We start from the raw sequence: 26,404 nt of genomic DNA on the forward strand, positions 1-26,404 counted from the left end.
AGACTTCATCTGTTCTCGTAAGCCTATTTTTTTCCTGGAAATGCTCCAATTGTCTTTATTTCATTAAGAGCTTAACTACTTTTATAGCCTTAAAAGATGGCAGAAACATTCAAGATCATATTTTGCCTACAATAATACATATATAGCATATACCATAGCATTTGGTTGAAAAGACTGGTCTAGAGATACTACTTGCTTTTTGTATTACTATGGAATAATTGCTACCTATAGCAATCTTTGAATTTGAGTGGAAGCCTACACTTATTAAAAAAATGAGGAATTGTAGATGTTTTCTGTTTCACTGTTTTCTTACTGAGGTTCTTCACGTTCAAAGCATAGTGTTTAAAGACATCTGAGTTCTAAAAAAGAAAGGTACAATCATTTTATGCAAAATTAATTAGGTTGTATAACATTCATATTGCAAAGACTTGTACACATAGGCTACTTGAACTAGAGGTTTGTACCTTTAAGTTATTTATGTATCTATAGGGACATTCCTTCCTCCCCAAGTGTACCACAGGAAACAGAGGTTTAACATCTGACACAGAGATCCTCACAAAAGCACGTCAAACCAAAGGAATTATATGTTTTCTAGATCAGTGATGTAGACAGGTTAATTTTGGAGGGTCCCCAGTACCCAAGGTTGTGGCACTGGACATAATGAAGTCTCTTATTTATGGGTTCTTTTTGGAAACAGGGAAAAAATGAAGGAGAGAATAAGACAGAAGAGAGCCAAAGTCTGTTCAAGTAGATTCTCAGATACGGAGAGTTTGCTAGCAGTTACGTGAGACAAGAGCATCAAACAAGCAGGGCATGTATTTCAGAGGCATGCTCAGTGACATACACTAAAGCTAGGAAATTCTTTAAAAGCTGGTTGAGTTCTTTGACAGACATTGCACTGGAATGAGTTGGAAGCCTGGATATGTCCTGGAGTCTACAAAAACAAGAGGGTCCGAGCAATTTGACTGGTCCAGCTGAATCTTTTCAACCAGCTGAGTGACACAGAGAATGTTTCAACCAAGATAATTGGTTGATATTGTCAGGAGCTTGGATAAAGACAGTAAACAGTTTATAGACAGAAAGAAGGACAGACTGCTCAAATTGTGTTTCAAACAAATAAAATCCCAGGGTCAAATCAGGACAAACCCAATTTAGTAATTGCCAGGCCATAACTGTAGGAAATGTATTTCCTTCTACATGGAATTGAACTGTGGAATCTTTGTTGAAGTTAGGTATCAAACTACCGTATTTGTGGCTTCTATAAGAAGAAAAGGCAAGAAGCAAAATAAGTCTGCCAGGTTGAGGCAGCAAGCTGATCCACCTAGAACAGATGAGTCTTATAAGAAGTAGCCATAAAAAAAGTAGTATTTTGCCACACCACACAAGGATTTTCCCCATTAAATCGAGAGAGCTTCTTGATTATTATTATTATTTTTAAGGATCAATAATGTACATGCTCATTCTGAACCATCTCAACAGGAATTTTCACAAATTTCTACCATCTTTAGATCCAAGAAAATTGATTGGAACTGGGGAATCCTGGAAAAAACTCAGTAATTACCAGAAGCCTCAGATATGATGGCAGCACTAACTTTCTGCTAAAAATACTAAAAAATATTTTCAACAGTATCCCAAGAAACAAATTATAAAGCCTGTATCTACAAAGATCTGGAAAAACTGAATGTTAAAAAGGTAGACATAAAGGGAACTAAATGCAGCCCTCATTTCTGTCCTACCAAGTCTTGCTGGGAGCTCTGAAGTAGTTCCCACTGTTATCTCTGCCAGGCGAGTGAAGGAGACGGTTGCTGAAGAAACCTAACTATTGGAAAGTCCTGTTCCAACTCCTGTGTTCCCTTTGGATGGTTCTTTAACCTAGAACCTGTCCTTTAGAGATCAACAGAAATGGAAGACTATGTTCTTACATTTTATCTTACCAAGTCTTCAACGACTGATTTCTCTAATAAGCTATATAGCCGTACACTCCTTTTTTAAAATTACCTAGACTGTTGAAACAGTTTTGACCTTGCTTGGAAATCCTATTGTAGGCTCCAATAATACAATCACTATTAATGAAAATGAGGAGGCTGGAACAGTCAGAAATAGCTGGCTGAAAATGCAGGATCTAGATCTCTGGGGCACGAGCTCTCGAGGCCCAATTTGAACCTCCCTTTGGCCCAACAGAGTACACAAGTTGGAGTTCCAGGCTATATTATTCCTTCCTGAAATGAAGCTTAAGCATAGTTTGCTGGAACTCAACTGAAACGAGCTTAAAGCCAATAGACCTAAAATTCGAAAGAGAGCCTTTGGGAGATCCAAGAGAACAGTCCTGTCCTTGGGAGGGATGTGCGCTCTTCCAAGCGATAACGGCAACTTGCACAGCCAGTTAGGAACACTGTAGTCTGTTCCATCAGAGGCAAAGGTCAGGGCAGAAATTTTACAAACAATTGTATCATCAAGGAACAAAACAAAAAAAGACCAAGAAGCATTTAGCTGGCATGCAAAGAAAGGAGAGATCACTACATAAGAAACAGCCAAGTTAAAAGAGAAACAAAAATAGACTAGATATCTGAGACCACGAAGTATTTACTGAGTCATGACCGGAAGAAATTGAGGTACATTCCTCCCTGAACCCTGGGTGCGCACAATGCACACAGCGTGCAGCAGGGCAGATAGCATTAGGATTTGTTTATGCCCATAACATCAATAGGCTTATAGATTATTAATCAAAGGGCACCTTCTTTTACACATTTTTCCTACTATATAGTGTCTGTTGCTCTGTGAATCTAAAGCTCTGAAATGTATATCCCATCTTTACAGTGGGATATAGCACCAAGTTTACATTTGATAAAGAAACAGTTATTTCATTTTCTCATTATCCACAGTGTTAGTAAATAATTCATGTGAAAGACAGTAGTATAAATAATAGATTATTGCCACTGCACGGAAATTCTTGAAGACAAAAGCTGGAGATACAACATGTATCAAAAATATTGATTTTGTAAAGCCTGTATACTAAAAGACAGAAAGATGCACAATTTAGAACCGCAATTTATAGTTGCCTGCCTGAAAATTCCAATACTTTCCAAAGAAGCATTCTAAGCATCCTATATTAATTCTTTTTATATATTCCCTATTTTAGAAAATGCTTTTTGCTGACTTCTTGATGAAAGTTCTTAGATATGCTGTAATTCTTAAAAATATATAATTAAATATTACAAGAGCAGAGAGTCGCTAAAATGAATAGGATATCAAATTGACTCTTAATATAATTCTGAGCTGTCCTATATAAATTCAAATAATATCTTAGATCCTTTACTGCACAGTGTAGTGTGCAAAAGCAGCAGTCAAAGCAGTTGTTTAAGAACAACTATCCCTTGATATGATATCCAACAGACAAATTGCTGAACGTATCAGGTGGTATTTATAATAGAAATTGTGATGAAAGATTGTGTGGCAGTATGTGGTGGCTGTTATGTTTAAATGTAACCAGATAAACGTCAAATACAGCTATTGTATTTCAAAAAGGAATTTTTACAGTATCTGTAATTAATGCGGTGATAACTGTGCAGATTGTCACATGATATTAATGAATTCTGGAGCAGGATGACCGTAGAAAGGTGACCTTCAAAATGAACCCATATCCATTGCTGCCCGCTTCAGATGCATGTTTTGTATTTCTACTGTTTTTCCTGCTATTTACCTTTAAGATTATGGGTGATGCAGTGATGTCTGCATACTGTCCTATACTGACAGCTACAACTAGTTCATCATCTAGTCCCAGATGAAAACTTATACTAATTGTCTTTGTCATTATGAAACTCTACCAACACTCTGGGAAGCAAACATGTAAAGCATCTATGACTCTTCAGCTTGTCACACACAATTACACTGTACTGTATTATTACTACAAACTTAAAAGCATTCAGTCTAATTGTGGACGTACTCTGACTGTATTTTCTAATAGCCTACTGGTTAATTTGTGAATAAGTTCCATTCTATGACTCTAAAATACATAGAAAGAGAAATGAGATGAATATAAGAGTTAAAATAAAAAGTAATTCTAGCGTTTCATACTTGCTATTATCTTCTGTTATTTTACCATCAGATTTCGTTTGTGAAAGCAGTGTCCATTCCCTTCCCATGTCCTGCATTCCCATATGTTAAGGTCTCTGAACTTGGTACCCACCCTCATGTTTGGCATCTGTGAAATAAGATGGCATCTTTCATCAGCAGTGCATTATACTACTGAAAATACTTATTCAGAAAATTCTTACCCCCAAATATTACCGATACATCAAAATTCTTAAAGAAATCATGCTTGCTGGTTTTTTTTTATTATTATTTCTTTGTTTTTAAGTTAGCTAATGCAAAGGCATTGATGACACTGAACACATCTCACAATAAGATCATCTTTTATTAGAGGTCTTATATTACATATCCCCATAAGATATAAAACCTTCCAAGAGAAAATATCAAAAACCTTCAATTTAAATCAATTGGTTTCAGAGACAATATGAGCAAGAAAAAACAAAGACATTTCAGATAAAGGAATGTAAAAAAATCTTAGTACAGGTACAACTCTGATATGAAGAGTAATTACAAAGTTTTATACCATTTCTTACACAGCATTGTCTTTAAAACAATATTGGTTGAAAGTAAGATGCTTGGTTCTCTTAACCAGTAGTTAAAACCCAGCAGCTATAAAAACAGAAAAAAAGTAAAGAATATGATGAAATTAGATGGCAAATGCACTGAAAAACAAGAATGTGACATATCTTAATATAAGTTAGAATTCACAATAGCCGCCGTGAAAAGCATCAATGGCACATCCTGAACCAATTACGGTAAAATCTCTTATCAAACTTTGGAGTCTTAACTTAGTTAAAGGTTTTAGGTCAGGGCCCCGAACTGTTCTGTTGTTGGGAAAAAAAAAAAAAAAAAAAAAAAAAAAGGAAGAAAAATATGAGGCAGAGCAACAGAACAGAATAAATCTGCTGGTTAAGGAAAATTCAGGCATCATGATTGTACAGCTGATGATAAATTAAAATGTTATAATTCCTTGAAACATCTTTTGGAAGCAATTCCAACAGGCAAAATACTTCAAAATTTTATTGCATCAAAATTTTACTTTTCTATTTAACAAAACTTAAAATAGAATTTTGAAACCTGTCTTGCACAGAACATACACAAGTCTCCGAAGTGTTTTAATTCTTAAGATGCAACAAAATAAATGTTATTAGAATCTTCTGTTGGCAAGTTTACCAAGCTGTAGGTTCCAACAACAAAAAAAAAACCTGTATTTTTTTCAAACGCTACAACTAAGAAAACTTACAGTACATGTTTATTGCATGAAAACATCCGTTTATTGGATCCCTCTGATTCTTCCATTTATGGTTAGTGGTTTTTATGCTCTTGACATAACTTGCACCAGAACCTGCTAATATTCCATTAATTACAAAAACATACAGTAGATTGAGTTAAGTAGGGAGACATAGGCAATCCTGATAGAGATCCAGCCATGACAAAGCATGAAATTAAAACTTTACTGTCATTTTCTTTATGATTGCCTGGAGCTACAAGATGTAATTTGATACACTGTGGAACGATAATGATCAAATTAAGTACTGTTGGCAGTATGAAAATAGCACATCTTTTTACCAGTTGACTTTTCATGCATTATTATTAAAGAGTGACATATGGAAAAGTAAAAGTTAAGCAAGAGGTGAAAATAAGCAGTATGAAAATAAAAAAAAAGCTCAGTAAAGGGGATCACATTCAAATACATGTTTATGTTTCAATTGTAAACAGTAGTTCTACACAGGGAAATATTTTCCACACTCAGATGGCTTTAGCAATAAATGTGAAATATGTTGAGAAAGAAGTCAATATGTGAAAAAAAAAACAGGAAGAGTAAGAATCTACTTTTTAGTACTGTGAACAGTGGCAATGTTAGGTGAAGTTGTAAGTTTGAGAAATTATGTTTAAAATATAGGCACATGATTCTGAATGCACCGGTCACCATGATCTGTGACACAAAAGCATGACTCATGATGGGTTTGCAAACTATGTCTTGCTCACTATCAAATCTCTGCATCAAGTTGCAATTTCCTTGAAAGCAGCTGAATTTAGGTTTTACAGTAATTCTTGTTTTTTTTTTTTTTTTTTTTGTGATATGACATCATTTTAATACATTCAAATAGTCAAAATGTTCAGAACAAGATAGCACAAACTTGGTGCAGGAGGACATAGATCAGAGTGTGGCCAGCATTATCAAATAGGAGATACACAGTTTAAGTATTATATAAACTACCCTTCCCCCAAAACATTAATGTAGACACCAAAATTGTAACAAGACGTATCAAAAAATAAGGCACATTTATCTTGATATGATAATCTTGAAATAGAAAACTCATTTCAGAGAACATCAATATCCAAATGAATTTTGTAAAAAATCTTGTATTCATGACAATTATTGACATTTTTCATCACTTATGATAATGGAATAATTGCACATATCCCAGTGTGTCAAGTAACAAAATGGGAGTTATATTAAACATTTTGAACGCAAAATTGTTTTGCAGATTCATGTTTTTGTAGTTACATAGCTCAAGCAAATGGTAGGAGCCTTAAAATCTACCATCACTTATCACAAGGACTGCAAGTTTTCACTCTACCACAATTCAAAAATCTCTTTTCTGTTGAACAAGTTGAAATGAATTGTGGAATAAGTTGAAATTATTGTCATTTATACAATATAAATGATTGTAAATATTTGGACATTAGCTAATACCCAAGAATATTTTATTCAATTTTAATTCCAAGCTGCATCAGGCATTTCTACGCTGAATTATTTGTACATATATTTATGTAGTATCAACAAAACAGTTTGTTTAAAATTCAATCCCCTTTCTATGAAAACTAAAATAAGAACACCAGATACACTATTAGTTAGCATTTAACCTGAGATTTAATCTGTTGAGAGGTTAATATCCTTTAAAATTTCTTCACTTGTTGCATTAATTTATACTGATGTCGGTATTCCATGAAAAAAAAAAAAAAAAAGAAATGTTCCTTGCAACATGGCTTTTCACTGTGTTGGTCAAAGAACTATAGAATGTATGCTAATTTTTCTCACAGTATCCAGAAGCTGGAACAATAATAATGTGCTTCTTATTGCACGTGGAGGCGATACAATTACAGATTCCTCTTCTCTGAGTATTAAAGCCAGATTTCATCTTAGCCGAATCCGGAAGGTATTTATCTCCATGGAACTCATATTAATTTCACTTATATTTCTAGCATCTGGAGGTGAATGCATCAAAGATAAAGATGTAGGTGTAAGACTTTCTACGCTGAACTTGTTAAATAGTTTATGCACCTTTATCTGGAAGAAAATATATTTTTAGAAAATAGAACATATACCTTAAAATCGACTTTAATCTTTAGCAATCATGCAAATCGTACATTTCTTACAGGCAATAACACAGCAGATCTTACGCCAATGATATCACAAATATTTCTCCATAGCATTTCTTAAATGCTATATACTAGAAAAAAAAGTAACTTTAGGCAGTGCCTTGTAACTTGTAACACTTGCACTTGTTAACACTTCAAAGAAACTAAATTAAGATAACAATAAATGGACAAATAATGATAGAAATATTTGGATTCAGACTCTTCCAGTTTCTAATCACAACAGTCATCTGTTAATGAAAATCCCAAACCTCTTTCAAGATTTGAAAATCCTACAAAAGCACTACTAACTACTCCAAGATCTTTAACCTTTAACCTAGAAAAAAATCTGCATAATATCAGGAGTTACATATCATCACAATTCTAGGACATGTACAACGTGCTCAGATATTTGCAGTGAGGTTGGCCATACAAGCCAGCAGTAGACAAAGATATGCTGTAAGTGGTAATTTTCAAAGTAGCAGTCACATAACTTTGGAATATGTTAATACTTTACAGACACTGAAGAATTTGTAATTCAAACCTTTTTTTGATCAACTTGCTTACACTACACTGTTTGAAAATTATTTAAGGAATATTGATCAGTTGCTTGAAATAATATCTAATAAGATAAGAACTTCAGCATATACATTTATGCGCTGATACTTGCGTGATGATTTACACACAAGAAATTTTCTATCGTTATCAAAGGCAAGCCTTACACTCAGCTTCTGAGATAAATGCAACTAATATGCTCATATTATAATATACTATAATATTATATATAATATTAAATATACTAATATCTTGAAATTATCCCTCTTGAGAAATAACTCCTAAGACCTCAGCTACAATTTTATACTGGTATCAATCTTTTTGCAAAAAATACACAGGAAAATATCCACGAAATGTCACTATACCTTTCCCTGAGTAGTAGAACAGAACAGACCCATGTCTTTGTTTGAAAATCTACAATCAAATCCCTTCCTGTGAAGAATCAGAGCAGCTTCATCAGATGGCTCAAAATCTGCCTGCAAATAAATGAAAGAAACAAAATGTTACTCATAATACAGCATAACAAGCAAAATATTCTAGGACTTCATGAGCTAATTATAACTTTTACAGTGATAAAGCCACTTATGCCTCAAATCATGTCCAGCCTAGACTGAAGAGCCATATTTCTTTTAATGTTTTAAGACTAAACATAAAAAGAACTGAACAGCAGAGTGACTTCAGAGATAGATTGGTATTCTGTAGTAACTGGCAAGTTGTTAACCAGGGAGTTCAAAGTCTGATAGATATATATGTTAGTGCAGACTCAGAATTTAAGTGCAGCTTGAATTGTTTAGTGTAGTTTTATTAATTTGTTTCTTACATAAATTACAAGGGAAAAACAAAACAAAAATAAAAAGCATGTGGTAATTCCAATAGCCAGTTTTAATTACTCACAGTGACTATATTCTATCAAATTTTCAGTCCGCATATCTAGTCCCTAAAAATCTTACTCAAAATCCACACAAAACCATATACTAAGATAAAAATATTAAATAATTTTTATGCTTGTAGATAAAATATATGTTGGTCTCGAGCCTCAAATAGCATCATACAGTAAACTACAGCCTCAACTGTAAAGTTTAGACCAAAAGATTAAACTTGATTTAGTACAGTATGGTATTAATGTGATATCTAATAAAACAAGCAACTTTTTCATGTGTGCGTCAGAAAAAGTTCGATGCTGCAACAGCCTGGGAAGCTATTTAAATGTTTGTTTCATATTAAGAGATAAGAAATCAAGCACACAGGAAAAGCAGTAGAAAGGAATTTATTCATCATATTGCATGTTTCCATTGTAAGTACTCAGCTCTTTCTATAAGCAGTAGCCACTGCTCCAGGGAAAAGCTGTTTTCACATCACATCTTCGAGAAAACTGCCAGTTTTTCAACACAAGCTTTGTCAATAAGCATTAAGCTTTTTATTTTCCTTTGGAACCCTTGGAACTGTAAGGTATTAGAGATGTCTTAATTAAATACGCTTCACAGCGAAACTCATCTCCTTGTACTAAGGGAGACCACGGAATGAAAGCTAGCTTTCTTTAAACACTGTCACAGTTTCATTGTACTGAAAATTCAGTTACTCATTGAGATGCTAAAAAAAAAAAAAAAAGTTAATAAACTTAACATCTCAGTTTTTTTAAGTTCCCTGTTTCAAAATTCTAAAAATGTTCCCAAATAAATTTAGGCTTGAAATGAGATATGCGCATAAATCAGTGGCTGGTGAAAGCTTTGCAGCATTCCAAAGTCATGAGAAGGCTTTCTCAAACAAAATGGTTAAATAACCTTAATATCAAGTTCTTCATGAATTGTGCCCATCATCAACACAGTTAAACAGGTTTACAGTATTTTATTCATCAATGCCTTGAATGAAGGGAGAGAGTGCACCCTGCGCAAGTTTGCAGATGACACCAAACTGGGAGGAGTGGCCGACACTCCTGAGGGCTGCGCTGCCATTCACAGGGACCTGGACAGGATGGAGAGTTGGGCAGAGAGGTTCCTGCACCAGGACAGATTAGGGGTTGGCCTGCTGGAAAGCAGCTCCGTGGAGAGGGATTTGGGAGCCCAGGTTGACAACAGGTTAACCATGAGTCAGCAATGTGCCCTCGTGGCCAACAAGGCCCATGGGATCCTGGCCTGCAACAGGAGGAGCGTTGCCAGCAGGTGGAGGGAGGGGATCCTGCCCCTCTGCTCAGCTCTGGTGAGGCCGCACCTGGAGTATTGGGTGCAGTTCTGGGCTACCCAGGACAAGAGGGACGTGGAGCTTCTAAGGAGGGTCCAGCATAGCAACAAAGATGATTAAGGGCCTGGAGCATCTATCCTATGAGGAAAGACTAAGTGAGCTGGGCCTGTTTAGCCTGGAGAAGACTGAGAGAGGATCTTATCAACAGGTACAAGTACCTGTGGGGAAAATGTAGGGAGGACGGGGCCAAATTCTTCTCCATGATGGCCAGCAACAGAATGAGGGATAATGGGTACAAACTGACATTCCACCTCCACATGAGGAAGGACTTTCCTGTGAGGGTGCCAAAGCACTAGAACAGGCTGCCCAGAGAGGTTGTGGAGTCTCCTTCTCTGGAGATCTTCCAAACCCACCTGGCTGCCACCCTGTGCCCCATGCTCTAGGTGACCCTGCTGGAGCACGGGGCTTGGACTAGATGGTCTCTAGAGGTCCCTTCCAACCTCAACCATTCTGAGATTCTGTGAATTTATATCTTTGAGGGTTGAAAAATTTCTACATTATTTACTGGGACAGTTGCACCATTACTACGTTAAATAAGATGGCAATGAAGTAACAAAATTAGTTGCAGTCTTCAACTATGAGATACCAGACTTAGTTTTAACTACATTGATATGACATACAGCGGAAACACTGCACTTAAAAATACACATTTTTATGCACAAAAAAATAATACTGTCTGCCTAAACATCAGATTAATGAAGTATTAAAATTCATACTGCAAAAGCCTGACTCCCCTTGGGGGTAAAGTGATGCTAGAAATGACAAGCTAGTCAAGGATATCAACACTTTCTCTATATCCAGTGGAATTATCTTGTAGTCATCTGCATAATAAATTTCAAATGACAGCACGACTATTTCAACTCCTAAGTTTTTTCAAAATTAAATATTATCCTAATTAAGATTCAGAATGTTTAAAATAGGATGTTATTAAATAATTAACAAAATGTTTAGGAATATAGCTTCGCCAAAGATAAACATCTGTGATATGGCAGTCAACTGCTTAGACTTCCCAGGACTCTATCTTGCACCTAACAGCTATGAGTAAAGAATTACGCTGTTGTAGTTTACTATAAAATAAGATGCAAGACATAGCAAGTTACCATAATGTCTGCATCTGCTCTAACCTTTATCTTCTTCTACCATCTCTAGCCAAATTAGACTGAGTGTATGCAAGCCTAACGGAACATCTGAGCATGAACCTAATTTACATCCTGTATACTTTCCAAACTTGGTTATAACTGTATGAAAATGTCTATCAATTTTCTCAGTTTTCAACAAATGACAATATCCTTAATCCTGTAAAATTTCACAGCAATGTCACATGACAAAAATTCCCCAAGTACTGAACAATCAAATCTCTGACTGCCTCTCTCAGAACGGCTACCAAGGCTTGATCCAATTTTGGTCTCTTTGAAAAGTTTAAGGCTGTTTTCGCATTGAGCTCCTACATAGAAAAAAAAATGCTATGCTGTCTTATAAGCAGTATCTCTGAGGCCCAGTGTATTTACAGTAGGTAATATTAGTGTCAGCCCATTTAAAAAACGGGTTTATATAAAAAATGTATTTAATTTTCATCTTCCCAAGACATTGGATTCTTTTATGACAGGATCATATATCTTACAAAAGTAGCATTGTTTTTCCTCTCTGAGAGAGAAAATTAAATGGAAACAAGGAATTCCCCTACATTTTTTTCCTTATTTATGCATTAGCGCACTGAAACATTCTGGTTTCTGCTTTAGATTTTAATAACATTCTATTTTAATTTGATATCTCTTTTTTGTGAATGAGTTTTCTGTGAAATTGTAATTATGCAATCTCTTGAAAAATCATTTCCAACAAGTAAAGCAGTATGAAGTTTACAGTTCTGTAAAAAATATACTATGTCAATTAATAAAAATTATGGCATTTGCACTCCTTCTTAGGAGACAGAAAAAAGACACACGAAATGAGCAAAGAATTAAGAAGTTGATTCTGACATACAAGAAATTCAATGCAGAGCATTTCTGCAGTGGGGAATAACTGTTCTTATATAATAACTATAATGCTGGTTTAGGTGTACAACTAGTTGTATTTTGCCCTTTGAAGTACACAAATTGGTACTGTATACTCAAGAGCTGTCATGACACTCAAAAAATGACCAGCATGGAAGAGCAGGTCTTCAGTCTTTACATAATTATAAAAGCATAGTCATTACACTGCAGTTTAGGAAGGTAATTTCTGAATTTTGTATATAATATGAATAAAATATTTTACTAGACCATATTAATAAGCTGTATAATATGCTTCTTCATTAAAATAATAATTTGACTTACCTTTGACTGGATTGTCCTCAGATTAACTATGTGCATGTCACAAGGCATGGATGACATGAGTGGGGAAAAAGTATGTAGTATCTCAGGGACACCTGAATCTGCATAAATTGTCATTGGAATTACAGGATGATTTATGAAAGCAGAAGTTATATGGCTAAGGAGTGAGGGAAAACTAACTGATGACTTCTCTTCATTCTGCAAAACATAGAGAAAATATTTGTAAACTCAAGTTAACACATCAAAATGTCTAAATTTCTAAAACCATTTACATATGATTCTATTGAGACAATATTTTAATTTATATACAGACTATTTAATTACTTCTGGAAAGTTCTGATCATTCCCTAATTCTCTTTTTCAGTACAAGGAATGACATATCTACTGCTTTTGCAAATCATGATTGCATCTTTCAAAAATGATCCTAGGAATGTATCTCCACTTGCACCATTGCTCAGTTGTCAGTGTTATAACCCAAAAATGTAACCTAGAAAACATCCTTAACCTCCAGCCTCTTAATGAAAAACTCTGTGTAATGGGTTGCTTATCAACATTGCTTACTTCCCTCTTCCTTTGTGCCCTCAACCTATTTGTCTTCAACAATGCTGGAAATTTGTTAGTGAAAGTGCTGCAAAATAGAAGGTGACTTTTGCGAGGGTTGGGGGAGGGGTGCAGATTGAAATATCTTGATTGAAATTTAGCATATCTGACAAACTTTAAGAAACAATGACAAATTCCCCATTCACTAACCTGCAATTCTTGAGCACCTGATCAGAAGAGTCAGATAACTGACCCAGAGCTGGGGACTTAAATCTTTATCTAGTGCCTCAATGAAGGAAAAAAAAAAATTCCCTCTTAATGTTACCAGAATGCTTTTCAAAAATATCAGCTTTTCTAAACAGATTAGAGCATAAAGAGCCCCTTGTTCTGGGTATTCTGAAATGCTGCATATATCCTACCAGCTTCTGTCACTGAAACAGCTCCGAACAATGTGAACCAGAAAACAATTCAATAAAGCTCTTCACTTTTCCACATGTAAAACCAAGCTATCATTTTTAGTACATTTGGTAACAAAGGGGAAACGACTTAGGGCAAAAATGCTACCTTCATCAAACAAAAGTAAGCTTTACTACTATATCCTCAAAAGAGCAGCTGTACATGTTAAGGCATTTGAGCCCTGATGATCATGCCTAGTAGCACAATTTGAAACAGAGCTGGCAGAAGTGGTTTTGATACTTCTGAGACCAAAATAAAAACTCCTGTGACTGTTGCTTTCAGAGAAGAGTGTCCTGCTCAGCTGTAACATGAAATTCAGTACTATGTAATAGAGCTCTGTGGGCAAATGTCCACATTTTATCTCTTTTCCCACAAATGGAAGAATTTCTACGTAACAGTTCTGTTATCTAGACCTAAAACTGTTCAGAACAAATGTCACTGTCAGAATATAATATAAAAATAATCTAAACTGACCTCTGCAGAGAGTTCTTTGGTCAAAAGCACAATGTAAAAGCAAGCGACTCAAGATTTTCAAATAAATATTTCACAAGATGAGTTTAAATTTCAAATAAATTGTTCAACACACTTAAAATCTTTGATCTACATATTTATGGATTTGCTTAGTGCACAGCAAATATTTATTGCCCTTTTTATTGCTAATTTCCTTTGAATTTTCATAAACTAATGTGACACACAGATGAAATAAACAGTTAAACCACAAAACCCTGAAATGTTCACCTGCTTATTATTCTAACCCACTGGTGAAAGAATGAACGTATGCAGAGTTTTTCATATAACAAAGTTATTTAGAAGAGTATTTAAGATTTAAATGCAACAATACTGCAAATTCTCTTTCGTATGTTAGACTGAAGATCTTTCACAACATTGGAAACATCCATTTGTTTAAAGTTGAAAAAACTCTTGATAAAGCAATGTTATGACTCCACCATTGCTTATGACTCTGTCCTCTTCCCACCTGTAGTCTTTTCTGTAAGAAAATCTACAGACCACACCAGCCATACAGACTTCTAAAGAAAATTAACATTAAAATATCAAGTCAGAAAAGTAGAAAATATTACTTCCTTCACTGTGCAAATAAATGTAGTTTAGAGAAAGGAGTGACTAATGGCCATAGTAAATTGTTACTTCAGCAAGTATTACCTATTTGAACACAGATATCCATTTATAGTCCTTTGTAAGCTGCTTCTTTTATATCTATTTTCTGTCCTTCATTTCCTACTTTTTTTTTTTCAGATTCATTTGACATGTATCCTCTTCTCTTTCCCTGCCCCACTCCCCCCACTTTTTTTAAATCTACTTCTAAAACGGTCTTCTGGAAGCAACTGCACCTTTTTATCTGTCTCTCTGAACGCATAAAGATTGCTTTTAGCAGCTGAATTTCAACATAGGGTAGCATGGACTCAAGGGACTCTGACACCATAGACGCCAGAAAATAGATCAACTTTATTAAGGAACATATAGTTTTAAAACGTCACCGAAGATAAGATGGAAGAGCGAAGATACTTGTTTTTGTTTACTTTAACCAAATAGTTTAACCAAATAAAAACTGATTTATAATTAAGTGGTTGCCAGTGAAAACTCTCCAGAGCTAAATTACTGAAAACGTAATACCTTAAGCTTTGCCAAATTTAAATTTGCATTTTATGATAAGCTGGCAATACAAGAGTTAAAAATAAATTTGAGATATGTAAAGCAAAGGAGGAGATTATTTATCAGTTCATAACAAATGACCATAATAATAAAGTTACTAAAATTCCAGTTTTGGATGTGTATGCATGCATGTGTATTTACTTATAGCTGCATTAGCAAGAAACACATATGAATGCATAGCAAGTGAAAATATGCCAGTACTTAGTTGATGCAAGATGGTTATTTCTGTTTTGTTCTAACTTCTCTTTCTTAATAATGACTAACACAGTATATCCCATTGGTAGCTACTAAGCTTTGAGGGCACTATATTCAAAGATCTGTTATGATTCGAAAATTATTTTCTAAAACGGCAATAATCAATACTTGCAAAGCATAGCACTGCTCCTTAAGTGCATCCTTACATTTATCCCATCTGCTATTTTATTGCATGCTCACTGGGTCTCATTAAGCCCTCCTGCAACTCTTCGCTTGGTCTGAACGTTGATTACCTCAATAGCGCACCATCAATCACAGGCAAACTTACAGGCAAATCTTCTGCTTTTCCAGGTAAAGTAAGAGCAAGCTTTCAGTTTGTATGACTCTCTGTATGCCTACCCCCAGTGGGAACATTCATATACATGTTCCTTCAAATAATTCACTGTTTTACCCCAAAAGGAACAGTGGGCATTTACACTCTTGCCATAAATGCTCTAAAGTTGTCACGGATTTTTATCTTCAGTTTTGATTTTTTTTCCTGTCCAACTTAAAAATGCTCTCCTAGAATTTGTTACAAATTATATTGTGAGTCTGTCAAATAATCTATTCATCTGGTTACAAGATTCAAAATGAAAGATTTTTCAAAAGCCCTTGCACTTGGTTCCCAATACCCAGAGTGTGACTTAAGAAGTACGAGAAAACAAAATTACTGCTCAGCAACTATAATTGTCTTGGATTCATTCTTCATATGCACTTTTAACCCGCTGGGCACACATAATCTCCACGCGCTTTAAGATGACAGACTCTGTCTAAACACCATCTGAGTTAATAATGTTCTTCCCCCACTTCCGTCATCCCTTAACAAACACGATCCATGTGTTTGTTAAATGCGCAAATAAGAGGTCCAGACCGCATATCTCTCACTGTGTCCCTTGACTCGAGGGTCTTTAGAATTAAGGAGCTAAGAGGAAGAAAGGTGGACATTCAAAGAAATAACTCTTTTTTTTTCTTTTAAAACTTTTATCTACATGTTAATTAGCACTGTGGATGGCACTGTAAGACATCTCGAACATTTAGTAGCTACTTCTACCCACTGTAGCCTTATGCCTACAAATACAGCACTTGAAAAAAACATAACTCACCTACACACATATAATTTCAGGAACCTCAGAAGACAACACCAAGGTCACGTGAGATGAACAGAAGTGAAGTCTTTCTGTTAATTGTGTTTTTTTATAGAGAAAAATACATTAAGCATAGCACAAGCATGATTCTAAGAGGCAAAAATCTCAGAAATACAGAAAAAAAATGCAGGCAAGTTTGCATTTTGGCTCGCATGAAAATAGTAAAAATATCAAGTAAGTCCTCATTCTCATCTGGGGGTGAGGACATTTTTCTAGGACTTAATTGTTCAAAGTCTTCTCTAGGCAAAGAGAACTGATTTGAAAAAAAATATATAATTTTATATAGAAATGTAATAATGTCTGTTGCAGCAGAGAAATCATAACCAAGGAATATTGAACGAAACTGGTAACCTCAAGGCAGAAGCATGGTGGGAAGAAATCATTTTTGGTTGAATGGTGAAGAGATTAAATTCTCTGAGAAACCATAGTGGAACTACAAAAAAGGGCTCCTAAATTCTTAGGTTGGGGAACTAGCTAAGCGATGTAGCATAGTCTTGAAGGATCTTGGCAAATGTGAGAATCAAGAGTGATTCAATTCCCTTCAGACACATCTTTGCTCCTGCTGTGTTTAGATCTGCAACCTTTTTACAGATGTAAGTGTATTACTTGAGCATTATCCAAAATTCAAACTTTGAAAAGGAGTACCAAGATTTAGGTGGAGATTTTATCTTGAAACTTGTATTTTCAAGTCTGGAACAGAGTCAATTTCTAGATGCCTGCACTAACACAGTAAATGCAATCATCCCCTTCCAGAGAAGTTAATTCTACAACTGTAGAATATCTATAATTGTATTAGAGGCATGCAATTTGACAAAGTCAAAAGCTGCCACAAAACCCAAAATGAGAAAGCAAGTTGTTGCAAACATTACAAAGATCATGCTAATACAGAAAAATCAGAAGAGACGTTTCAAATCCTGCTCTCCTCCTACATACGCCACAGACATAAGAAGGACCAGACAGTGCCTCTCCCCCAACAGTCATGCAATGCAGAATTTAAGCAAGAATCAGAGCAAGAGACAGAAGCAGAGGTTGTGAATGCATAGACCCCACGTTTGGAAGAACAGTCAGTCTGTATGTTTCACTATGTGGGTGGCTTTCAGCAGTACCTTGCTCTTGCTAAGACAGAAAACACAGCCTCCATCTAATTAAAGTACCTCTCTCTCAAAGAAGAATTATTTCCTCAACTTTGGTGAGAGTGTTTAGCACTAAAAGCATGAATGAAGCTCTACTGGCAACCTTACAAACACCATGCAAGACTCTGACAGATGCCAGTGATATAGCTGAGTGTTAGCTTAATGAGCTCTAATCAGAGCACACAGTTCTTTTTTAAACTACTTTGTAGCACACTCATACAGCTAGTTTCCAACTCCAAATCCTTTGTGTTGAAATGTAACCCCCTTGAATGACTATGCAATATGTAAACAAATCTTCACACTGAAGCTTTCCCTATCATTGAAAGCAAGATAATTCTGGCAAAAAAAACAACAATACAAAACAAGCAAAGAGAAACAAACGACAGTAACATTAAAAAAAAAAAACAAAAACCCAAGTCACTCCAATATAACTTTAGGGGACAAATTGGAACAAGTTCTAGAAATGGCTTCATCTATGAAGAATGCTCTAGAGGAATATGGCACAAGTGAAAATTGTTTTATTGATAAAAGGAGAATAGAACATATTATAAAAAGACTGAAGAGGTTCTCTACTAAGAATTTAATTGAGGACCATGGCTCCTTAATTGGAAGGAAGCACACTAATTAAGACTCTTCAGAAATCATTTAGTAACAGAATGAGAGAAAAAAATGGAGAACACTGTACAGAAGAAAGTAAAGCTGAAACAGCTGATAATTGGATGTTAATTGAGCTAATAGAGAAACGATCAGCTTTTCAACATGTACAAGCGGTCTAAAGTTTCCACTACATAAGTAAGGATAGGAAACTGGGGCAGACATGAACATCAAACAATAAATCTCAACAGTTTAGTCCTCTAGACAGTTTTCTGTTATGAAGAAAAACAGCCCTAGTCAGAGAAGAAATTCAATTATAACTCGAAAAGCCCACCAGCATCCAAACTATCTGATCAAACATGCTGAAACATGGATGATTATTTTGGATCTCGGGACATTCACACAATCTGGAAAAAGATAAAATTCTTGGCCTGCTAAAACAAGGAATGTAGATCAAGATATTCTGATACTAAATTGTCTGAACTAGTTCTGAAGGAAGACAGTTGCTCACTCCTTATGCTGTGCAATAAAAGACTCAAAAATATATGTTTTTCAACTTTTTCAACCACAGGTTCAGAAAACCAATTGGCAGCACTCTCAGAGGATGGGCAATTCTGGACTAACAACTCTTAATTTCAGGAGTAAAATGACTCCTCAGAGCTTGTCTAGTCTCACAACTGGGAATGGCAACATTATTAAATCTCTCTCCATCATAACCTAGAAACTGAGGTTGACAGCCAAGAAACTCAAAGCTTTCAAAAACAAACAAACAAACAAACTAACTAACCAACCAAAAAAAAAACAAACAAAAATACAGATCTCCTTGAAAGATTTAAAGGTTGACAGTGTGTTTGCATATTCAAGGAGATGGTACTTACATGCAAGAAGCCTGGGTGGGTGATATTGTGCTGGCCTGTTTTTAAGTGAGAAATATAATTGGCTGACAACGACTACGTTAGTATGTTGTTCTACAGTACAGGTGATACGTAACTATACTTTACACTACACATGCCCTTCTCTGAAGGCAAAAGCCTTAAATTCTTAATCGTCTAGAGCACTGACCACTTCAGGAAGGATAAGTCCGTAAATAGAAAGTAAGTAAATTGTAAAGCATTCTTGCACGGACACCAAGCAGTAAACCGTTTCAACTCAACTGCAATCCTTACGTGCCAGACTGCCTGAGTCTTAGCTCTTCACAATGGAAAGCAGATGTATTTTCTTCAAATTCAGCTAATTACACATTCTAACACAAAAATGTTTCTGAGATTATGAATCCTTCAGTAGAAGATCCTCCAGATAAAAATACACCATGAATCCCTTTCATCGGAAAACAATCTCTGGAGTCAGAGACCACGCATAGGTAAAAAGATTTGGTGCTTTTGAAAAGACAAACATTTACTAGATGGTGTCGTTTATAGCCACAGTAAAACAAATACCAGTTAGATAATGAGGCAGAGTGGAAGAAAGAATCTTACTAGTTGAAAACATTTAAATCTCTCCTTCTATCCTTCAGAAGCAATGAAATTCTCAAAGTCACTTTTTTTTTTTGGAAAATAACTTAGAGGTCCTTCAATCTCTAAACTTCCAGTATTTTTCATAAACAGGAACATTAATAATAGTAACAGCTTTTTATCCTTAGGTGAATAATTCTCTCAAGACAGTAATGCTGACTTAACCTGTTGTCAAGTAAAACCCTATCTCACCTCTTCAAGCAGTTTCGTACTGGCTAGTGATTATAGACAGACACTAAGATTGAGTATAAATGAAATAAGGTGATGGCCAGATCTTCTCCGAGCAGTAGGATTCAGAACACTTTTAAGATCCTGAAGCTGCACAAGAATACTCAGCAGAATTATCTTCCTTATGAAAGCCTGAGAACCCTTTTTAAGGGAGCAAGTCCTCTACAGTAATCTCTTTCAGAGAAACCTGGCAAAACTGCAGCCAGAAACCCAAGTCCAGCTGCAAACATGACTGCTGAACACAGAATTATCCTGAAATCATAAGGCTATAAAAACAAGAATACTGCAGCCAAGTAATTCTCTGTTACAGGAGAGAATCAAAGTCTTTCCTGATATCCTGGGACAAATATCCTGGAAAAAAAATATACATATATTCAGATCTGCCTGAACAGTTCATGTATATATTTTGTCAACATTGAAATGTTCACCACTTATTTTATAGTTTTGCATATCAAAGCATAAATTGTTTCGGCAATATGTTTCCAGTTCTTTATTGAAAATCCTGATCTGGATTGCTCAGCTTTTTTTGATAGCAGTTAAAGAGACCAACAAAGGAAGATTCAGAAAAGCACACAAAACGAAAAAAACTCCTCTGGGAATGGGCTATTTTCTATCAATTCATTTGCAGGCATTACACAAGAGACATGTTTCTACCATACTAAGTGAAAAGCGTCCCTAAGGGCTCATTTTATAGGAAATAAAAACTCTTATGCATTGTAAAACATCCAAAAGGTTTTGAGTTAGTTCAAGGTAGCTTTACAATCACCTTAGAGTTTCTGTACTGTTGGTAGATTCTTGGTTGGCACTGACGCTGCAAGTGAAGCAACTCTAACTGTGAGAGGCAGTTGGATCCAGTGGACTTTGGGCCCCGGGTTTTCCTTCACAGTATGTTAAGGCTGAATTTTGTGGTCTCTAAGACCAGGAGGCTCCTCCCCTCCCACTCTTACAGATGGGAGGCTGCTGCGATTCTGTGTCCACGCAGGAGCAAGGCAGAACATATATTCCCAAGAGGGGAACATGAGCACACACATACACACCATGCACTTGGCCAGTCACACGAACAGAGGGTAGTACTTGTCCTAACACCTCTGTATAAGCAGAGCAGCAGACAAGTACACAAAATAAAGACAAATAAAAACTAAGAAAATGCAAAGTAAGCCACTGTAGAGACATATATACAAAAGAAGCCCCTGAGATACAAGTCCAGAAGTCAGAGTAAGGTTCTTTACTACCTATTTCATTATTACCCATCTATAATGAGTGGCTGCTGCCTTATTACTAAATATTTGCTCCTTACAGCTTTGACCAGTATCCCATGGCTGGACCTGGGAAACAAATGTGTCTTTAAGGAGCACCTTTCTGCAACACATCTTTATCATTGTTAAGAGAAAAACACTGACAATATTAGTGGCTGTCACACGTGGGCTTAAAAATGCTCCTAAATAGAGGTAGGTAAGTAAATGACGGGTTTCTGCTTCTTTATGACATCAAGTTAATTAGCAGTTAATTGTTTTTATATCTTAGCAAGCATACATAACTACTACCTGGAATATAAGCAAAAAGCAAAAAGATATGCAGTGACTATCAATGCTTACAAGGACAAAGATGAACATCTAGTAGTAGGAGCAAAAGATGTATACAGAAATTGTATCAAAGTATATCAACAGGTATCTGAAGGATACACGTAACAATGAATTGCATAAGTACAATTTAACACAAAATGAGATTTGCTTAGCTCTTACACTATGTATGCAGCTCAATTAAAACATATATTAAGGAATAATATTTGATACTCACTGAATTCACCCTTTGGTAGTATTCAGTTTACAGGAAGAGAAATCTGCAAAGCAAATTAACCTGAAGCCATACACACAGAGGTGAAATGAGCATAAATGGTTATTATTGGCCAGATACAGCTAAAATTCAAAAGCCAACAAACAGCAAACATGAGGATTAAGGACTTATAAGAATACAGGCTATCTTAATATGCTAGCCATCATTACAAACTCTGCCTTCCTCCTGGATGGGTCAATCATATGCCTGAAAACATGCATGTTGCTTATCCCTGCCATTTAAATGTTCTGTTCAGGGCAGAGCAGGGGGTGGGAAAAGAAAAAAAGGTACTGTAGAGATTTAAATGAAGAGAAATTTTTGATTGATATTGCCAAAATCAACAAACAAAAACTCAGGAATTACTCCAAAGTGATACACACTTATTTTAATTCATTCTTAAAGAACTGAATAACCTAGACTTCATGGTCTCATTGTTTACAGGGGATTTTCTCAAAGAGCAGAAATATCCTGACCCCTGGGAAAGTTTTTCAGAAGACAGAGAATAAAATAATCTGTAATACATGTTAGAAAAAAGTTTGTGCTGGCAAAGATAAAGTCAAGGCAAGCAAAAGTCTCTCCTGTAATTCCTATGGCTCCTTAAGTCAATTACAAATAGATCTTTCCAACAAAATTAAGGTCAGTGTGTGACTTACACTTTGCAGGCCATTACAGATTTAAAGTGCATAATTTCTTCACAATTCTTCTGATAAGGCTATTATTAAACTATTACAAGAACTACCCTCTGAGTAACAATGCAATAAAATATATATTCTTACATATATTAACAGAAATATTTAACAGAGAGAAAAGCTGAGTATTACCTTTCCTTATTTTAATACAACACAAAAAATTACATGGGAATTGCAGGGAATGTTACCGATATCCTGACAGATCTATTTTGAAAATCAGCGTGCTGGATCAGTCTGAGGAAACTGAACTTCTAAAGCAGCATGAGAAAAACAATGTATCTTTACTCAATACTTAAAAGTGCTTTGCTTCTGGATGATGAGCAAGCTATGCTACAAGATCAAAGCAGTTAGATCAACAGTTCCTCTTCAACTGCACCAACTTCACCACTTTTGGGTACCACAGACACCCAAAACACCTCAAACACTTCTGACTCTAACAGGTAGCTTAACATGCTCTTGTCTTTGAATATGCCAGCAACCTGCACAGAATATGTCAATGAGAAAAAAAGAGGAAAAAAAAAAACATGCAGGACGGGAAGAAGCTTTTAATAAGAAAAGGCAGCCGCAGTGATGATGCCTGAATGTGTTATCCAAATAAGTTGGAAAATATATATGAAAAGCTTTTTATTAAGCAAATAAGCCCCAAGGCAGGTGCTTAATTTGCCTCTATTCTAATAGATGTAGCCTCAAATTACTTGACACATTACTTCTTTAGTTTCCTTAAAACTAAACTCTCCTGGAGCTCAACCTGGGATTGGAGGATGAGTGAGTTGAGAGCTTGTGGATAAGGATTAGAGGGCAAGCTAATGTGGGAGACACTGTGGTGGGTGTCTGCCACAGGCCACCTGACCAGGATGAGGAGGCTGATGAGGCCTTCTATAGTCAGCTGAATGTTGCCTAACTGTCACAGGCCCTGGTTCTCATGGGGGACTTCAACTACCCCGACATCAACTGGGAGGACAACACAGCCAGGCATAAGCAGTCCTGGAGGTTCCTGCAGAGCGTCGAGGATAACTTTTTGACACAGGTTGTGGAGGAGCCAATGAGGAGAGGTAGGCTACTGGACCTCGTGCTTTCAAATAGAGAGGAATTTGTAGGAAATGTTAAGGTGGAGGGTACCCTCGGCTGCAGTGACCATGAGTTGGTGGAGTTCAGGATTCAACGAGGAGGAGGCAGGGCTGTAAGTAGCCTTGCAACCATGGACTTCAGGAGGGCCAACTTTAGCCTCTTCAGAGACCTCCTCAGTAGAATCCCATGGGCTAGAGCTCTAGAAGGAAGGGGGGCCCAAGAAAGCTGGTTAGTTTTCAAGCAGCACTTCCTCCATGTCCAGCAACAGAGCATCCCTGTGTGTAAGAAGTCAGGCAGAGGGGGCAGGAGACCTGCGTGGATGAGCAGGGAGCTTGTGGCAATGCTCAAGCAGAAGGCGACGGTATACAGAATGTGGAAAAAAGGACAGGCCCCCTGGGAGAAATACAGGAACGAAGTCAGGGAATGCAGAGATGCGACAAGGAAAGCTAAGGCACGTTTAGAACACAATCTGGCAAGGGATGTTAAAAATAACAAGAAAAACTTCTTCAAATACATTAACAGCAAAAGGAAGATCAGGGAATACGTGGGTCTGCTGGTGAACGGGATGGGCACCCTGGTTACGAGAAACACAGAAAAAGCAGAGTTGCTCAATGCCTTCTTTGCTTCGGTGTTTACCAAGGGCAGCCCTTTAGAGTCCCAGGCCCTAGGGACAAGAGAAGAAGCCAGGGGAGAGGAAGACTTGCCCTGGGTAGAGGAAGATTGGGTCAGAGAGCACCTAAGGAACCTCGATACCCACAAATCCATGGGCCCAGAGTGCTGCGTGAGCTGGCAGAAGTCATAGCTAAGCCGCTCTCCATCATCTTTGAAAGATCCTGGAGAACGGGGTTGCTGCTGGAAGACTGGAAGAAGGCCAATGTCACGCCAGTCTTCAAAAAAGACAAGAAGGAGGATCCAGGCAACTACAGGCCAGTCAGCCTCACCTCCGTCCCCGCAAAAGTGATGGAACGGCTCATACTGGCTGTTGTGTCCAGGCACATGGAGGACAAGAAGGTGCTCAAGAGTAGTCAGCATGGATTCAAAAAGGCGAAACCATGCTTGACAAATATGATAGCCTTCTATGATGAAATGACCGGCTGGATAGATGAGGGGAGAGCGGTGGATGTCGTCTATCTCGACTTCACCAAGGCTTTTAACACCGTCCCTCACAACATCCTCCTGGGCAAGCTCCAGAAGTGTGGGATAGATGAGTGCACAGTGAGGTGGATTAGGAACTGGCTGGATGGCAGAGCTCAGAGGGTGGTGATCAGCAGTGCAGAGTCTAGTTGGAGGCCTGTAGCTAGCGGTGTCCCCCAGGGGTCAGTCCTTGGTCCAGTCCTGTTCAATTTATTCATCAATGACCTGGATGAAGGCACAGAGTGCTCCCTCAGCAAGTTTGCTGATGACACCAAACTGGGAGGAGTAGCCGATACCCCAGAGGGCTGCACTGCCATCCAGAGGGACCTGAACAGATTGGACAACTGGGCGGTAAAAAACCTCATGCAATTAAACAAGGTCAAGTACAAGGTCCTGCACCTGGGGAGGAATAACCCCAGACACCAGTACAGGCTGGGGACCGACCTTCTGGAGAGCAGCTCTGCAGAGAGGGACCTGGGCGTCGTGGTGGACGACAAGTTGACCATGAGGCAGCAGTGTGCCCTCGTGGCCAAGAAGGCCAATGGGATCCTGGGGTGCATTAAGAAGAGCGTCTCCAGCAGGTCGAGGGAGGTGATCCTGCCCCTCTACTCAGCCCTGGTGAGGCCACATCTGGAGTATTGTGTCCAGTTCTGGGCTCCACAGTACAAGAGGGATGTGGAGCTGCTGGAGAGAGTCCAGCGCAGGGACACAAGGATGATCAGGGGCCTGGAACATCTGCCCTACGAGGAGAGGCTGAGGCAGCTGGGCCTGTTCAGCCTGGAGAAGAGAAGGTTGAGAGGGGATCTAATCAATGTCTATAACTACCTCAAGGGAGGGAGTGAAGAGGATGGTGCTGGTCTCTTTTCAGTGGTGGCCACCGACAGAACGAGAGGTAATGGCCACAAACTGAAGCACCAAAAGTTCCACAGGAACTTAAGGGAAAATTTTTTAACAGTGAGGGTGACAGAGCACTGGAACAAGCTCTAAACCAGAGAGGTTGTGGAGTCTCCCTCTCTGGAGATCTACAAAACCCCCCTGGATGCAGTCCTGTGCCACGTGCTCTAGGCGACCCTGTGTGTGCAGGGGGGTTGGACTAGATGACCTCTAGAGGTCCCTTCCAACCTTAAGCATTCTATGATTGTATGATTCTATGAAAAGAAACTTTGTATTCCCCACTTACCAAGCACTGTATTAGTTTTCAGAGCAGCTTCAAGTTTGTATGGACTAGTTTTCTTTTGGAAGAATTAAGGCCAGAGGCTCCCCTGCAGGTACGCACGAGCTGTGTCCTAAACTTTCCATTAGCGTTTTAATCTACAACTGATCCTTTGGAGGGTTTACCCTGACACAAAAACAGACCTGCTTTGAGCAGAGATTCAACTAGGCGAGAGAGCACTTAAGAGTCCTTCCAGCCTGAATTATTTTATGATTCTATGGAAAATATCCATACCACACACAGTACGGTCAACCATCTGTATGGTTTGATCTGCTACTGTTGCTCCAAATTATCTTCTAATGCAAACATAGCATTCCACGTTGAATAGTTCTAATTTAATAGCATCACACACTACACTTTAATACAACACAAATAAACCTTAGTACTAAAAGGAGTTTGTC

The 26,404-nt window shown here is 37.3% G+C and overlaps 1 protein-coding gene across 1 annotated transcript in view; it reads right to left on the reverse strand.

Moving 5' to 3' along the window:
* Positions 1–4,947: 4,947 nt before the first annotated feature.
* The window catches only part of MAN2A1 (mannosidase alpha class 2A member 1), a 115,433-nt gene continuing 93,976 nt past the window's right edge, over positions 4,948–26,404 (reverse strand). The window contains exons 20-22 of the mRNA XM_088531371.1: positions 12,558–12,752; positions 8,373–8,483; positions 4,948–7,384 (exon numbers count right to left, since the gene is read on the reverse strand). Coding sequence (XP_088387497.1) covers positions 7,232–7,384; positions 8,373–8,483; positions 12,558–12,752 — 459 coding nt within the window. The 3' untranslated portion in view covers positions 4,948–7,231. The remainder of the gene's footprint in view (positions 7,385–8,372; positions 8,484–12,557; positions 12,753–26,404) is intronic.

The sequence above is a fragment of the Tinamus guttatus genome, unplaced genomic scaffold (assembly GCF_059628265.1).
Source record: "Tinamus guttatus ecotype Peru unplaced genomic scaffold, ASM5962826v1 Tinamus_guttatus_pri_ptg000411l, whole genome shotgun sequence".
Lineage (NCBI taxonomy): Eukaryota > Metazoa > Chordata > Aves > Tinamiformes > Tinamidae > Tinamus > Tinamus guttatus.